Below are 17,127 nucleotides of genomic sequence, written 5' to 3'. Positions count from 1 at the left end.
GAGTGCTCTCTCTTCCTCTTTCCCTCCCTCTCTCTCTCTCAAAAAACTTAAAACTGCTGGAGCTCACTACTTTGGCCAAAAATGAAGTACAAATGATTTTGTGCATCTATACCTTGGCTTCAAGAGTTCTTATTTACACAGCCTCTTCCACCCCCTTCTCTCTCTGCCACCATGGCTAGAGCAAGCTTGTTGAACTTGTTCAAAGATGAGAGACCACATGGAGGGGCCAGTGTTGTGGTAAAGTAGGTTAAGTTGCTGCCTGGGACACCATCATCCCATATGAGCACTGGTTCAAATCCTGGCTGCTCCACTTCTAATCCAGTTCCTTGCTAATGTGCCTGGGAAAGCAGAAGATAACCCATGTACTTGGGCCCCTGTACCCCATGTGGAAGACCTGGATGGAGCTACAGGCCTCCTACATGGGTGGCAGGGACCAGAGCGCTTGTGCCATCATCTGCTTCCTCCCAGACTGCACATTAACAGAGAGCTGGACCCAAAGCGGAAGAGTCAGGGCATGAACCAGGCACTCCAATATGGGAAGGGGGCATCTCAAGTGATGACAACTGCTGTGCCAATTGCCTTCCCCAGCCACTTTTGAAGTCTGTAAGAGTACCAATTACTAGGGTGCTAGGATTAGTCCTGTCTTTCCTAAGTTGGCTTCTAATCTGCCATTTATCTGCAGAGAATTGTGGTGGTAGCATCATGCAGCATTATGGTCCAGTCTTCTCCTCTACAAAAAGGAACTAATAGAAATAGTGCCTGTGTCATCACTTTCTGAAAACTGCATGTATGCAAGTAAGAAATTAGGTCAGCACTTGAAACACAAGAAGCTCTCAATAAAAGCTAATATTATTACTTGCTGGTGTTCAGAACCAACAGTGTGTAAATGTTGCCTACCCTTTACAGGTTAGATAATGTAACAATCAGAACATCTTTGAACCATCTAAGTGCTACACACTTAAAAATCGACATAACTCCCTTTTGTCCGAGAAGTCTTCACTGATAACTAATAACCTGTCCAGATTTTTGTCTGCTTGCCACAGTTCACATCCAATGGTCTTGTTGTTTAATTATACCTCACACAGTTTACCTTGTGGTTCACTGGAAGGAGACTTTTATCTCCTGCAGCATCTACAATCATGCTGGGCATTGAACCAGAGGAGTTCCTGTCTGGAGTCGGAGGAAGCATCCTCTGCTCCCCAACACTTTTAATGTTGGCAGAGACCTGGAAGTCTCAGAGCCAACACACCATAGAGTTTGCAGGCTGTCTCCGCATGGGAACTGCTGGGCCTTTGGCAGTGAAATATGGGCTTGGAGCTTCTCTGTGCAACACCTTCACTGAGAGCTATTAGCATGACATACCATTATTTTCCTTGGATTGGATTTTCTCAGGAATACAGCAGCAGGCGCTCCACACGCTGAACATGATAAAAACAAGGACTGTTTGGCAAGAATGTGCTGTGAAAATAACCAACAGAAAGTAGGCTACAGTGCAGAGCTCATTCAGAATCCTTTCTAAGAGCTCCCAGCCCTGAAAGCATCTGTCAGTTTTGCCATGCAGGGGAGGAAAAAACTGTTGAGTGGAAAGAGATCATTTACAGAAAACAGTCAGCTGAAAAAGGTAATGAGTGGTCAAAAAAAGCTCATGGAAGATGCATATTATGAACGAACTGCATGAATTGCAACATTTTTTGCACCAGAATAAATTTATCTTTTTTATTCCATTTTTTCCTCAAACTTTTTGAAGTGCCATCTTACTGAGAATGCTGGAGGACCTTGAAAAATGAAAGGAGGCATTGTTAAAAATGCACATTGCTGGGTGTTGTCCCAGACCTACAAACTCCAGAATCTTGAGGTAGGGGGCGCTGGCATTTACATTCTTACAGCATCTTCTAGTGATTCCAATGCAGGTGGTCTTCCAACCGCGTGCTGAGAAATGCTGGCTTCAAAGGAGAGGCAAGACCACCAAGGAAATCTCCTTTAGGAAAAACAAGAGGAAGCAACACAAGAGTGAAGGGCTATGGATAGGAAAGGTCCAAATCTGAGGTGTCAGCCATCGTTCCCAACTCCTGATGTCACAGTCCTGTAACAGGCAGGACTCAATTGGGATAGTAATTTGGACCAGAAAAAAAAAGTCATTGAAGAATTATTGACCATAATAAAGGATTACCTTCAAGGGGGAAGGTGGAACTCTGAGAACAGAGGTATTGTAGATGCACGGAGCAGCCCCTACTCAACTAGTCATCTTGAGGTTTGGTCAAAACACCAAGGAAGCAGCACACCTAGAACAACTCGCACCTGCCAGGATTAAGATCCAAACACCACTGGAGAAGATATGGCCATGTCTCTCTGGGTGGCAGAGGTGCTGTGCCAACAGCATCCCTGTAGTGCTCACACAGGTGCCCATGGGAGATGCCAAACATTGCTGGCCACCCCCACACTGCAGAGCTGCTGAGGCCAAGGGCTGGTGTCTCAGGACTTACATACATACTACCACAAATGACGTGACTTATATCTTTTCTCACAGTTCAAGTCCCAAATCAAGGTGTCAGCAGGGCAATACTTCCTCTAAGTGCTCTAGGGAAGAACCTTCTTATTTTTTTTCCCCAGCCCTGGCAGCAAAGCTCCAATCTCTGATTCCATCTTGACATGGCCTTCCTCCTCTGTCTCTCTCTGTCCCTTGTCGCTCCCCCTCTTCGTGGAGGAACGACACAGGACCCTGCGTTGTTCTTTCGTCTGCTCGGCCCTCCCCGGGTTTGCTGCTGGTTCTTCCCGGGTTGGCTACCGACCCTTCCCCTGCCACTTTCCCCACTTCCGCAGGGGAGCGGCACACCGCTGGCCGGCTCTCTCGGGGGCTGCACAGGTGTTCCTTCAGATAGATGTTCCTGGTGCATGGTGTCTCTCTCCTCCTTTATAGTCCTCTTCCACCAATCCCAACTCTGCTACCCACACGCCGAGTACGCTGCTCTCCTCCAATCAGGAGCAGGTCCTGCTGTTTATTGGTTGAACTGGAGGCAGCTGTGTAGAAGCTGTTTCCTCCTCTCCCAGCGCCATATTGTGGGAGAGCAGATGCATAGAATAAGTCTTAATTCGAGTAACAGTCTAGTCCGAGTTGCTCCCCACAGTCCCTCTTGTCTGCAGTCTCCCTCTCTGAATCAGGACAGCAGTCACTGGGCTAGTACTCATCCTAATCCAATATGACCTCAACTTAATTAACCTGCAAACACCCTACTTCAAAACAGGCCCTATTCACGGGTTCTTAGTGCGCATGAATTGTGGGATCACACAGGAACCAAGGAAGAAGATCCCTTTCTTCAGAGGCCCTTCAGGATTCTCAACTAAAGCTTCATGGCGGGGAAGAGATATTCCAGTATTGGCCAGTGCTGTGGCTCACTAGGCTAATCCTCCTGCGGCCCTGGCACACCGGGTTCTAGTCCCGGTCGGGGCACCAGATTCTGTCGGTTGCTCCTCTTCCAGTCCAGCTCTCTGCTGTGGCCCGGGAGTGCAGTGGAGGATGGCCCAAGTCCTTGGGCCCTGCACCCGCATGGGAGACCAGGAGAAGCACCTGGCTCCTGCCTTCGGATCAGTGCGGTGCACCAGCCGCAACGCGCCAGCCGCAGTGGCCATTGGGGGGTGAACCAACGGAAAAGGAAGACCTTTCTCTCTGTCTCTCTCTCTCTCTCTCACTCACTACCCACTCTGCCTGTCAAAGAGAGAGAGACAGAGACAGAGACAGAGAGAGAGATGAGATATTCCAGTATTACCAGCAGATCAACGAAGGGTGGGTTTGAAGCTGAGAGCTGAATGGGTTGAAAACTCACACAGCTCACTCCCTTAGCTACCGTGGCCAAATGCATCTTTCTACATACCTGTGACCTCTGTAGAAACTGTGCAGCCCAACTAAGAAAATAAATTCTCTTTCACAGAAGTGAAGCATTTCTCATCTTCCAAAATGAATGCCAGCAGTCACTATACCCATCACTATGTTAATTACTCCTAAAATTCAGACACCATCTTCCTGACTATTCTGTTAACTAAAAACTAATGAGAAGGTGATCATATACTAGTAAGCACATACATAAATAAGCAAGGAGAGAATACACAAAGCACATGCAGTCTTTGTTCCTATTGCTGATTACAAAACCAGAGCTGGTAGCTGGGGCTCCTTTTCCTGCCCCTTGCATATTCTCCTTGCCTCTAGCAAGGGGACTGCTGGCCCACTCCTCAAATGCCTGCAACAGCCAGGTATCAGCCATGAGAAAACCAGAAGATTGGAACTCCATCTGGGTCTCTCACCTGGGTGGCAGGGACTCAGGTACTTCAGCCATCATGTGCTGCTCTCCCGCCAAGCCCATTAGCAGGAGGCTGGATGGGAAGCAGAGGCAAACTTGAACCCAGAGATTCTGATGTGGGATGTAACCTCCCAAGCTGTGACTGAGCTCCGGGACCACACACCCACCCCAAGATTTAGATTCAATTGTAGCAACATTCAAGATACATGGATGGGGTGTGGTTGAGCTTCCTGCAGGTAAACACTATCCAATAGAACCAGGCTTATTTTAAAGAGCTCCACATTGACCATGTTTTGGTAGATTTTAGAGAATGACTTGCACAAGACACTTTGTATTTTGTATTTTCACACCATAGGGTACATGATTTAATATGGCCACTTTATTTTTTTAAAGATTTATTTATTTATTTGAAAGTCGGAGCTACATAGAGAAGAAGCAGAGAGAGAGAGAGAAAGAGAGAGAGAGAGAGAGAGATGTCTTCCACCCGCTGGTTCACTCCCCAATTGGCTGCAACTGCTGGAGCTGTGCCAATCCGAAGCCAGGAGCCAGTAGCTTCTTCCAGGTCTCTCACGTGGGCCCAGGAGCCCAAGGACTTGGGCCATCTTCTACTGCTTTCCCAGGCCATAGCAGAGAGCTGGATCAGAAGTGGAGCAGCTGGGACTCAAACCAGTGCCCATATGGGATGCTGGCACTGCAGGTGGCAGCTTTACCCCCTATGCCACAGCACGGGCCCCAATATGGCCACTTTAAAAGATGTTTCTTGAGTACCCAAATGGGTGAAGAAAAATTAAAAATAAAAAGATTTATTTATTTGAAAGGCAGAGTTAGAGGGAGGAGGCAGGGAGAGAGAGGTGTTCCATCTGCTAGTCCACTCCCCAAATGGCTACAAGGATGCCAGGAGCCAGGAGCTTCATCCTGGTCTCCCAGATGGGTACAGGGGCCCAAAGACTGGGGCCATCTTCTGTTGCTTTCCCAGGTGCAGCAGCAGGGAGCCGGATTGCAGGTGGAGCTTATCTCACTTCATCCTCCTAACAGGAGGTCTGCCCATTTGCCGTAAATTTTACATCTAGAAAAAGGCGTCTGGAGTAACATTTAGGTCTGTTCACTGAAGCAAAATTTGTTTAGCCCTGAAGAGCTGGGGCCGGTGGGGGCGTGGTCCCATACCCGGCTTTAAGAGCTATGATTGAGGTATGCACAGGCTGCCACGGGAACACAAAGGAGGCGCATCTTAGGCTCTCCACGACCTCTTGACCAAAATGCGCGTCCTTCTGCTCAGCACTTCTCTACCTGGGGGCCCAACTCCTCAACAGCTCCTTCAGCCCAGCTGGGAGCCTCTTTCTGCAATCGATGAGGGAAGTCGTCGCTGGGCGTCTCCAGTCCCGAAGAGCTCAGTCCAGGAGACACATCTTCCTTCCTTAACCATACCTCAGCGCCTCACACCCGACCACCGCACCCTCACTCCCTGCCCTCCACTCCGAGCCCGGACCCCTTCATCAGCACTTGCAGCGACTCGGCCCTATTCGTGCGGGGTATATGATGGGCTGCCCGGACTCCGGGCGGCGCACCGGAAGTGGCGCTACTGGGCGTCGGGAGGTAGCAGCTGGCGCCGCACCTTCTGGTTGGGAGTTGCTAGAGCCGGTGCTTCACTCTTAAGGGTCCCCGAGCTACCGGCGGCGGAACGGTTTCTGGGTCGTTGGGAGCTGCTCGCCCGGCTCTGCCAGCAGGTGCGCCCTGGGTGCTTGGGGCTGGGGGTGAGAAGGCCGCCCCTGAGGTCCCTCCCCGGGCGACCCCTGGGAGCTTCGTCCTAGACCTCCTGGAAGAGTCTAAGTTAGGAAAGGCGCTAACCCTTCTCCAAAACCAGGCCCTTTTTCCTACGAGATGAGTTTCGCGCACTCCCCTTCATCCCCTGTCTGCTGAGGAAGAAACGGGCTGAGGACGTGTAGGCACCTGCCGCCGGTTATGCAGCTGGGAGGCGACAGCCCTGGATTCAAAGCGAGCCTTGCTGGCGCCAGTGTCCTGGCCCTTTACGCAGCAGCAGGGTTCTCAAGCTTTTATCTTCATCAGGAACCCCGGGCGAGGGTGGCGGTGGTTAGCACACGGGTGCTGGGACGCTGCGGGACGGGGCTCTGGAATCTGTGTGTTCACCAGTCGTCCCCTCCCTCTCGTGCGAACGGCGCTGGAAGGTGAGCGGGTCATTGGCCTTCTGGGGACTGTAGCTAATTGTATTAACCTTTTGAGGCCTTGATTCAGAGACAGTAATATGGTTCCCCCACATGTCTTGTGAGCTGGAGCATTGTTTTCTGTCTCGTGGACTCTTTCGAGCAGAGCCTGTACCATCTCCCCACCTGCTAGATGACCATGTAATTGGTATCACCTGGGGGAATTGGTGAACACATACAGATTCCTAGACTCCGCGCTTCCCTGATCAGAGGGTGGAAATCAGTAGGCCAAACAAGCTTTAAAATGAGCCCGCTGTCTTTGGGAACTTGACATGTGAAGATTTCTTAGATCTACAATGAAGTGCGTCAATGATCTGGAACCTGGACCTTGAATCCCAGTATTTGCTTGTTTCTTTTGATTATAGTTCCGTAGGCGCTGTGGGCTGAACTTTTATTGGCAAACATGTCAAATTAGTATTACTGGCAGTTATGAGGTGGATCTTTCACTTAGCTGAATACTTGAACTTAATAAAATTTGAGTGTTAATCTGTTGATTTCCTGAGTGACTTTGGGTAACTCACTAAACCTAGTGATCTCCATGTAGGTGGCATATCATCATCTTCTATACTGGTTATTAAAAAGATAAATTCCTCTCTTATTCCCACTCTTATGTACTTTGGAAATTTATATTCATTAAATAAAAGTAAAAAAAAAGATAAATTCCTGTATTCATCCTAGATCAGATTTTCTAGATGTGGGTGATAGATGTTTTAGACTTGAATTTATTATTTTTTAAAAATATTTATTTATTTGAAGTAGAGGGAGTGCTGATTCACTCTCCAAATGGTGGCAATGGCCAGGGCTGAGCCAGGAACTCCATCTGCGTCTCCCATGAGGGTGCCAGGGGGGCAGGCACTACATTAGCAGAGAGATGGATTGGAAGTGGAGCTGGGGGAACTTGAACTGGTGCTCATATGGGATGCAGGTGTGACAAGCGGTGGCTTAACCTGCTGCTCCACAATGCCAGCGTCAAAATTTTATCTTAACAAATAATAATTGTCTGTGTGAGGTGCAGTATAATAGTTTGAGATATATCTATATCATAGAATGATTAAATCAAGCTGATTAACATTATCCCCTTACATTTGTCATTTTTCGTGGTGAAAACATTTGGAAATCTGTCGCAGTGATTTTGAAATATACATGATGTCATCATCACCATTCTGTTCAGTAAATTACTAAAGCTTATTGTTGAACTGAACATTTGAACCACTTAGCCAACCCAGCCTCTGGACACTGCATCCTACTCTCTACTTCTGTGCGTTTGACTTTCAGATTCCACACAGAAATGAGATCACCCAGTCTTTGTCCATGCCTGGCTTATTTCACTTTGTGTGACGTCCTCCAGGTTCATCCACCATGGGTGTTTTCCACAAACTTCCAGGGCAGTGTGTTGTACCCAATAATAATTGAATGTGGAAATACACTTGAGAGCTGAGTTCTCAGCCTGTTTCTGTTGTCCAAGTAGGTGAACATGGGCGTGTAAGAGTCCTTCTGCTCTACTCTTGGCAACTATAAGAATATGAGGTTTGTGACAGGTCCTGCCTGACTTTAGTTTCTTCACAAGCACTTCTTTGTGAAAGTACTATGGTTTCGTTAGGAAAGATCAGCAGTCCCAAGTAACTTAGTAGGCTTGGTGAGTGGGGTGCTGAGTTGACAGAAGTTGATTTTATATCAGAACTCTTGATCACTACGCTGCCATCTGTGCTGCCTAAAAGGATTATAATGACACCCCCCTGCCCCTAAGGAGATCAAGCTCTTACAACCCTAACTAACAGCATCTTTCTTTTTTAAACAGCAGATACCACTGTGTGGTTTGAATCAGGAATGAGAGCTTTTGAAAGCTCAGAGCAGACTTCGGTTTGGTCAACATGGAAGACAAAAGGCGACGAGCCCGAGTGCAGGGAGCCTGGGCCGCCCCTGCTAAGAGCCGTGCTGTTACCCAGCCAGGCAAGAGCCTGAGGGGGTGGTGTCTGTGGTGCGGGAGGGGCTACCTCCATCCTCTTTTACTTACACGCTTTTGGCTTATTTTTGATTGTCATTTCAGTTGATGTTGAGGCATTGTTTAAAATGTGGCTGGCAGGTGGTTTGATTCTTTTGATGGTAAGAGAAGGGCGGGGTTCCTCCTATTTGGTTAGTACCTTCAGCCCTGCCAGTGTGTGTTCGCTCTCCTGCTGGCTCCACCCACTAATTTTTTGATGCTGTGGAGGTCAGTCTTTGCCATGTGACTTTCATTGGCCCTTGCGTGGAGGGAGACTTTCCCTTTTTTTGAGGCTGTTCTCTTTCTTTCTTCAGCTACCACCTCTAAGAGCCATCTCCACCAGACACCTGCCCAGACCTGGAGGAGCAAGGAGCACCCTCTGCCCGACAGAGAGTTCGTGTTCAGAGAACCCCAGCAGGTAGATTCTGGCTTCCCCTGTAACCTGTACCATGATTTGCTTATAAAAACCTATATGTCTATGTCTATGTCTCTCTCTCTCTGTAACTGACTTTCAGCCAAAAATTAAATATTTCAAGTTTCTCATAATCTGTCTCAGAATATCCAATTACATATATCATACTTAAAAATAAATAAAGCTATGTTTAGAGAGTAGACAAATAGTGACTGGATAAATTCACTAATGAATAACAGAAGGAAAAGGACTGTAATACTTATGAGATGTGAAGTATTGCAATTCGTTGGTATATCTGAGGATTCTTTGTGGTCTGCCCCCAGTTTATGGTCATATTTGGTTTTTTGGCAAGGAGACTGTACCACAACTTGAAGGTAGAGATTATACCATGACCAGAGCTTGCATCGACCAGTGCAAGTTTTAGTTCAAACGATCCTAAAACCATGCTTTCTTCAATGTTAATGCTGCAAGTATTTTTGAAATTGGATCAAAATTTCAGTTATTTTGACAAAATACCTGAAACTTAGCTCTTTTTTTCCATGGGGAAAAATGTAAAAAAACAAAACAAAGAACAACACTGAAGATTCACTTTTTAATAATATGGAAAAAAGAGTTTGAAAAAATCGGGCATCTTGAGGCTGGTGGTGTGGCTCAGCAGGTTAAGCTGTTGCCTGCAATGCTGGTATCCCATACGAACTCCAGTTTGAGTCCCAGCTGTTCCACTTCCAATCCAGCTCCCTTCTAATCACCTGGGAAAGCAGAGGAAGAGAGCCCAAGTGCTTAGGCCCCTGCCACCCATGTAGGAGGCCTGGCTGGAGTTCCCGGCTCCTGGCTTTGGCCTGGCCCATCTCTGGCCATTGTGGCCATTCGGGGAGTGAACCGGTATATGGAAGATCTGTCTCTCTCTGTAACTCTGCCTTTCAAATAAATAAATAATCTTTTAAAGGAAAATGAGGCATCTTGCTGAAGTCATGATTATGTAAATAATTGTCAGAAGGTCTTATTTTATACTGTACCTCCTGTTTTTTTTTTTTAATCTGTTTTATGTAAAGATTTTTCCAGATTTCCTGGCCAACAGGAAGCTTGATGAATTCTAATTGTATCCTCTTTCCCTGTCTGCTAGCAAGTGTGAAGTAGTTCTAAGAACAGAAACCAAGATCTGTGATGGGGTAGTAAGAGGTTGGAATAATAAAGGGATCGTTTGCACCCTCGTTTATTTTTGAGCAGAAATGGGAGGCCGTGGGTAAGTCATTCGCCCTGAGGATTAGGAATCCTTCTGGAAGTAGCTCTGCTGTTTCTTTGCAGGTGGTGCGGCCCGTCCCAGAGCCTCGAGTGATTGAGTAAGTGACCTGCCGCCTCTCTGCAGCTTTGCCTGCAATGAAATGGAGAGCCCTGCCTCATTCCCTCAGCCTGGTTTTCCATCTGGAATAGAAGGGCTTAATTTTAGCTGGGAGATTCCTATCTCAGATGTCTTTAAACTTGATCTTTTGATAAGACTTCGAATTTGCTCGATGGTATGGAAAATGCAACAAGATCTCTGTCCATTAAATTTTGACTCGGCTATAGATTTCCTGGCCTTGCTTCACTGATACCCTCAGGCAGTAAGCTAAAACAGCTCTGAGGTCAAGACAGAGGTTTTTCCCCTGAATCACTGAAGCATAGCTCTTCAAGAAGCCCCTGAGTACCATTTTACTAGCAATGCTTATCACAGTTGCTAGTAATCTGGGTGAACTTAGAGTCCACTTATTAAAACCACATAATTGTACCAGGGCAGTTTAAATGTGAGTAAACGTCATTATGTGGATCGATGTCTAAAATGTTCTTACCCAGAGTTGACGAGAAATGCTTTGACTCCTCTTTTCCTGCTTCTCAGTTTCCATCTGCAGTAGATGAATTGTCAGTAAAAACTGCAAATGAGCATTAGGTGTATGTTGTTACCCAGGAGTAATCTATTACGATGTTTGGCTATTGGCAGGTTGATCTGCACATTTAAGGAAATTTGAAATTAACACAAAAGTCAATAGTCATAACTTTGTCATTAGTTAGCAGTTAACTGGTCTTTTTTTTTTTTTTTTTTTTTTTTTTTTTTTTTTTTTTTTTTTGACAGGCAGAGTGGACAGTGAGAGAGAAAGACAGAGAGAAAGGTCTTCATTTTGCCCTTGGTTCACCCTCCAATGGCTGCCGCAGCCAGCGCGCTGCAGCCCGCGCACTGCGCCTATCCGATGGCAGGAGCCAGGTGCTTCACCTGGTCTCCCATGGGGTGCAGGGCCCAAGCACTTGGGCCTTCCTCCACTGCACTCCCTGGCCACAGCAGAGAGCTGGCCTGGAAGAGGGGCAACCGGGACAGAATCCGGAGCCCCGACCGGGACTAGAAGCCAGTGTGCCGGCGCCGCAAGGCGGAGGATTAGCCTAGTGAGCTGCGGCGCCGGCCCGTTAACTGGTCTTTAGGTTGGTTCTTTCCATCTCTGGATTTTAGTTTTTTTTAATCTTTAAAATTAAAAGGTTGGACCACATAATCTCTAAAGACCCAATCTAGTTCTAATAGTCTTTGATTATTTTTAAAATATCAGTGTGGTATTGCCTTCATTGGTGATACAGAAAATAAGCAAAACCAAGAACCCTGTTACTAGGTACAGATGGCACATTCGGGCCAAAAAAAAAAAAAAAAAAAAAAGGGCAATTGTGAATTTTCAAGTTAGAGGAGAATGACAGAACCCACTCCTACTGGACCCTAGGGTTTGTTAATTATGGTCATCTAAAGTTTGCTAGATTCCTTTTAGTAGACATAAATGTGCTCTACATTTAAAATGAGCCGATTTATAGATGCCCCAAATATGTCACATTGAGACATTGTATGTATACCCTAGGAAATGTTATAGATAACTCATAGAAATGTGATTCGTACTGCATGTGTGATAGCATTTTGGCTTAAAGGGAGCTCAGAGAGAACTAACTCCTGTTTCAGAAGGTGACGTAAAAACTGTCCCTTTATGTTAGTCTCAATAAAGTATCTCTGAGAATGGTCTGCCCTAGTTGTCTTAATGGATGCACCACTCCAGTTCAATACTGCTTTCACGTTGTGGACCTCACAATGGATTAAATTCAGTTATCCATTTGCACCCACTGGGGAACAACAGCAATCCATGCCTGCCCTCAAGGAGCCCACAGTGTAGTAAATGAAATAGACATGTAAACAAATTGCAGTCTTACACCCATAAAACAGTAGGCTATGCGTCAGATACAGAGGATGACATGGGTAACATGATTTGGGTGGAATATGAGTCAGGAAAAGTTGAGAAAAGGTGATGCTGAGCTGAGATTTTTGGAGGGTGAATTAGAATTTTCCACTGGAGCAAAGCTGGTTGGGGATGTTAGGGTGAGAAGGTATTCCCGCATGTGGAAAATTACGGCGTTAGAAACACAGTGGCATACGCAGGGGTTGATTGCTACTTGCTGGAGGATGATGAATCCGTGGGAGCAGTTAGAAGAGGGAGCTGGACCCCAGGGAGCTGGGATGCAGGTACGGGAGCCATGGATTCTGATCCAAGGAGGAACTTAGCCATGCATCCTTGAAAGCAGCAAGAGTGCAGAGCCCTGAGATGTGCTTGCAGCCAGTTACGTGCATCCCTGTTCCAAACTCTCCAAAGGGAAGCACCTTTTTGCCTCTAACACCCCTCTGTGTTTCAAATGCCTGGACCATATCTGCCTAAATTCTGTGTGAAGTATAAACAGAATCAGAATTTATTTTATCCCATTCGTTGCCTCCATGGTCTGCTCTTATCAGGGTTCTGTTCCCAGCCCATGAAAATGATGTATCAACAACACCTTGCTGCTGGCCTCAGTGGTAGAGGAAGGTTGGGATTGTGTCTCTATGGATTTTGGTGAGCCAGGACTTTGGGAACTCAAGACAGTAGAACATTACTGTTTTGCCTCCTGCTCATCATGCTAACAAGTCTCTTTCCTTTGTTTCTTTAGCAGGGAAGGTGTTTATGAGATCAGCCTGTCACCCACAGGTGTATCTACGTAAGTGAATCCTCACTAACGTGACTGTTATTATCATCAAGTTACCATCTCTTTTTTTTGTTTAAAGATTTATTTTATTTATTTGAAAGGCAGAGTTAGAGAGAGATATCTATCCACTGGTTCACTCCCCAAATGGCCCCAAGAGCTGGAGCTGGACTGGCCCAAAGCCAGGAGTCAAGAAGCTTCTTCCGGGTCTCCCACATGGATTAGGAGGTCCAAACACTTGAGCCATCTTCTGCTGCTTTCCCAGGTGCACTAGCAGGGAACTGGATCACAAGTGGAGCAGCTGGGACTCAAACTGGTGCCCATATGGGATATAGCATTGTAGACAGTGGCTTAACCTGCTATGCCACAATGTCGGCCCTCAAGTTAGGATCTTCTAAATTAATGCACTCACTGACTTAAGTAGGTGACTTTTACCCTTCAAATTCTTGGGGAGCAAGAAAATCTTTTTATGTGGTATTTCTACTTTCAAAACTTTTTCTCATAGACAAGCTTTTGGCACAGCATGTAAGAAACCACTTGGAACACTCACATCCCATATTGGAGTGCCTGGTTCAAGTCCCAGCTCCACTGCTTCTCATCTACCTTTCTGCCAATGCACACCCTTGGGGGCAGCAGAGGACAGCCTGAGTACTTGGGTCCCTGCCACCCATATTCTAGACCTGGACTGAATTCCTAGCTCTTGGCTTTGGCCTGACCGAGTCCTGGCAGAATCCTCAGTGAACTAGCAGATGGAATAGCTCTCTGTCTCTGTCTCTCTGTCGTTCAAGTCAAATGAGAATAAATAAAAATTAAAAAACAAAGGCTGGCGCCGCGGCTCACTTGGCTAATCCTCCGCCTGCGGTGCTGGGACCCCGGGTTCTAGTCCCAGTTGGGATGCCAGATTCTGTCCCGGTTGCTCCTCTTCCAGTCCAGCTCTCTGCTGTGGCCCAGGAGGGCAGTGGAGGATGGCCCAAGTGCTTGGGCCCTGTACCCGCGTTGGAGACCAGGAGGAAGCACCTGGCTCCTGGCTTCGGATCAGTGCAGCACTCCGGCCACAGCGGCCATTTAGGGGATGAACCATCGGAAGGAAGACCTTTCTCTCTGTCACTCTCACTGTCTAACTCTGCCTGTCAAAAAAAAAAAATTAAAAAACAAATCATTTTCACAGCCTGTTTGTCAGATATGGTAACTATTCACTACCCCAGAAAGGGGCAGGGGCTGAGGGAGGTCGTAACTTAATATCAGAGTTGGGTCTGGCCTCAACTTCTGTGCTGTGAATGCTACATTATATTTCTACTATATTGCATATATCATTATGTTGCCACTTTTGGATGGATTTCCATAAAGTTAAAGTGTGTACTATTTAGGGTATATTCATTATTTGTTACTTTGAAAGCATCACTTTACTGCAGGAGTGTAGTAGTTCTCATTATAAAGTGAGACATTGAAAGCAAATGTATTAGAACTTACACATCTAAATGAATTACTTAAAAAGTGCTTTTTTTAAATAAAGAAATCTTTTAAAATATTTATTTGAAAGAGTTATAGAGAAAGGAGGAGAGACAGAAGGAGAGAGAAAGAGATCTTCCATCCCCACGTTTACTCCCCAGACGGCTGCAACAGCCAGGCTGGGCCGGGCCAAAGCCAGGAGCCAGGAGCTTCTTCTGGGACTTCCACGTAGATGGTAAGGGCCCAAGCACTTGGACCATCTACTGCTGCTTTCCCAGGCCATTAGCAGGGAGCTGGATTGGAAGTGGAGCAGCAGGGAGAGGAATCAGCGCCCATATGGGATGCTGGCATCATAGGCGGCAGCTTTTTCTGCTATGCCACAATGCCAGCCCCTGCAAAAGGCTCTCTGTAAGAACCATTGGCACTGCTGCTGTTATAATGCTGTTCGCAGTTAACAGGAACACAAGGAAACCAGTTGTGTTATTTGGTTATATCTCATTATTAATCAAGTATGGCTTCAAGTGAGTATTGGCTCTTAAAAAAAAAAATGCACCTTCAGAGTGAAGATTTACTATCACAGGGTTGTGGAAGAGAGCGTTCTGTGGGCTTTCAGAATATTTCTTACATAAGATCTCCAGAATGATTTTGAGCTGAATTGGCATTGTTGAAAAAAACATGTTCAGTGAGAGGAAGAGCCTTCATTTCTGTATGTTTGTTTTGATATAACAATCTCCATCTTTCCCTAAAAACAGCCTAGTCTTGAAAGACTACCAAGTATTGTGTTTTAAATTTTTATTTATTTATTTATTTGAGAACCAGAGAAAGAGAGAAGGGTAGACACACACACACACACACACACACACAGAGCGCGAACTCCCATTGGCTGGTTTACTTTCTAAACGCTCACAATGGCTGAGACTGGGTCAAGGCAGAAGCTGGGAGCCAGACATCCAAGTGTCCCATATGTGTAGCAGAAACCCAGTTTCTTGAACCATCACTGCTGCCTCCCAGGGTCCATATTAGCAGAAAGCTGGAGTCAGGAGTTAGAGCCAGCAGTTGAACTGAAGAGATACTGTGTTGTAGAATGCAGGCATTTTAACTGCTAGACTCAATGCCTGTTCCCCACTAGTTGTAGAATCACAGAGCCAGGCATTTTATTGGTTATTCTGTTTACCCTTCAGGGTGACCCAATGCAGTAGATACCATCTCCAGGTTATAGATGAGAAAACCAAGGTTCAGGGTGGTTACCAAAGTTGCACAGCTTTGCCCATGCTGGAGTAGTGTTTGCACCAAAATCCACCAAAGCCCTCTGCGTCTCTGCATTTCCACTTTTACTTGTCTTAGTGAGAAAGGAGTTTATTTTACACCTGGAGCACTCCTCGTTGATACTGGGCCCTGCTTGCCATGGGAGGTGATAAGAGGGTTTCACTTACCTGCAAAAGGAAGTGTCCAGATTCATTGATTCCACTAACAGTTAGGCTCTAACCTGTCTTTGTTCTGTTCTTTAGTTAATAACGGTTCTTTCTACATCAAGGGTGCGTCTGTATCCTGGCTTCATTGATTTAAAAGAAGCTGACTGGATGTTGGAACGGCTTTGTCAGGATGTGCCCTGGAAACAGAGGACCGGCATCCGAGAGAGTAAGTAGATCTTGGATGTTGCAGCTGTCGCTGCCTCGTCTCTCTCCAGAATGTTCTCTAATGCCGTGGCCTCTGCTCACCTCAGCCAGCCCTACACAGAGATTGAAAACTTGAGACAATAAGGATGACTAGGAAATAGCCTGTCAAAGGGGACGGGGCAAGTATTCCAGACAGAAGACACAGCAGGTGGAAGGCCCAGAGGTCAGAGTGTGGCAGTGGGAGTTCAGGGAACTGCAGGAAGCTTGGTTTGGCTGTGCTGTGGTTGACGTTCGTGAGAGTTGCAAATACACATTTGTTTTCATGTTTCTTTTCTTTTTTTTTATTTGGCAGATAGAGTTAGACAGTGAGAGAGAGAGAGAGACAGAGAGAAAGACCTTCCTTCTGTTGGTTCACCCCCCAAATGGCTGCTACAGCCAGAGCTGCACTGATCTGAAGCCAGGAGCCAGGTGCTTCCTCTTGGTCTCCCATGCGGGTGCAGGCGCCCAAGCACTTGGGCCATCCTCCACTGCCTTCCCAGGCCACAGCAGAGAGCTGGACTGGAATAGAAGCAGCTGGGACTAGAACCTGGTGCCCATATGGGATGCCAGCGCTGCAGGCAGAGGATTAGCCAAATGAGCCCCGGTGCCGGCCCCTGTTTTCATGTTTCAGTGAGCTTCTTGACATATTCTCATACCTGTCTCCCTTCGCATCCTTCACTGCCTCCATTAGTTCAAGTGGTACCAACTTTCTTCTTAGAAACTTCCAGGCTTCCCATTTGCTGAGTCTATATGGCATGCATTCCTTCACAGTTCTTCTTACTTACTTTTAGTGCTCATTTTACTTTCACCAGAAGTCTGTCCCCTCTGGCCTCAGCATCTTAACCCTCCTGAGCTTGGAAAGGTGACGCGGCAGTTTTATAAACCTGACTTGGGAGCTGCTCCGCTGTGGTTGTGCACCCACCAGCAGTGCCTGTTATACCACAGGTGGTCACTGGGAGGCGTCTGTGGTCTAGCATAGACTTTCTGGCACATTGAATTTAAATTTTCTGTGAAGAAAGCACAGCAAATCCTGGCTTCCTTTCTGTTACTCACATCAGAACAGGAGTCAGCTTTCTCAGGACAGCTTTTCCCAGCTCCCGGTGGTTTCTCC

The 17,127-nt window shown here is 46.6% G+C and overlaps 1 protein-coding gene across 1 annotated transcript in view; it reads left to right on the top strand.

The window, feature by feature from the left end:
* The first annotated feature begins 8,319 nt into the window (after positions 1–8,319).
* ALKBH3 (alkB homolog 3, alpha-ketoglutarate dependent dioxygenase) overlaps positions 8,320–17,127 on the top strand; it is a 35,742-nt gene continuing 26,934 nt past the window's right edge. Inside the window, exons 1-5 of the mRNA XM_002708851.5 lie at positions 8,320–8,461; positions 8,807–8,910; positions 10,210–10,244; positions 12,880–12,927; positions 15,896–15,999. Coding sequence (XP_002708897.1) covers positions 8,383–8,461; positions 8,807–8,910; positions 10,210–10,244; positions 12,880–12,927; positions 15,896–15,999 — 370 coding nt within the window. The 5' untranslated portion in view covers positions 8,320–8,382. The remainder of the gene's footprint in view (positions 8,462–8,806; positions 8,911–10,209; positions 10,245–12,879; positions 12,928–15,895; positions 16,000–17,127) is intronic.

The sequence above is a fragment of the Oryctolagus cuniculus genome, chromosome 1 (assembly GCF_964237555.1).
Source record: "Oryctolagus cuniculus chromosome 1, mOryCun1.1, whole genome shotgun sequence".
NCBI lineage: Eukaryota > Metazoa > Chordata > Mammalia > Lagomorpha > Leporidae > Oryctolagus > Oryctolagus cuniculus.
The sequence above is the reverse complement of the archived record's forward strand: the minus strand, read 5'-3'. Positions and strand labels throughout refer to the sequence as shown.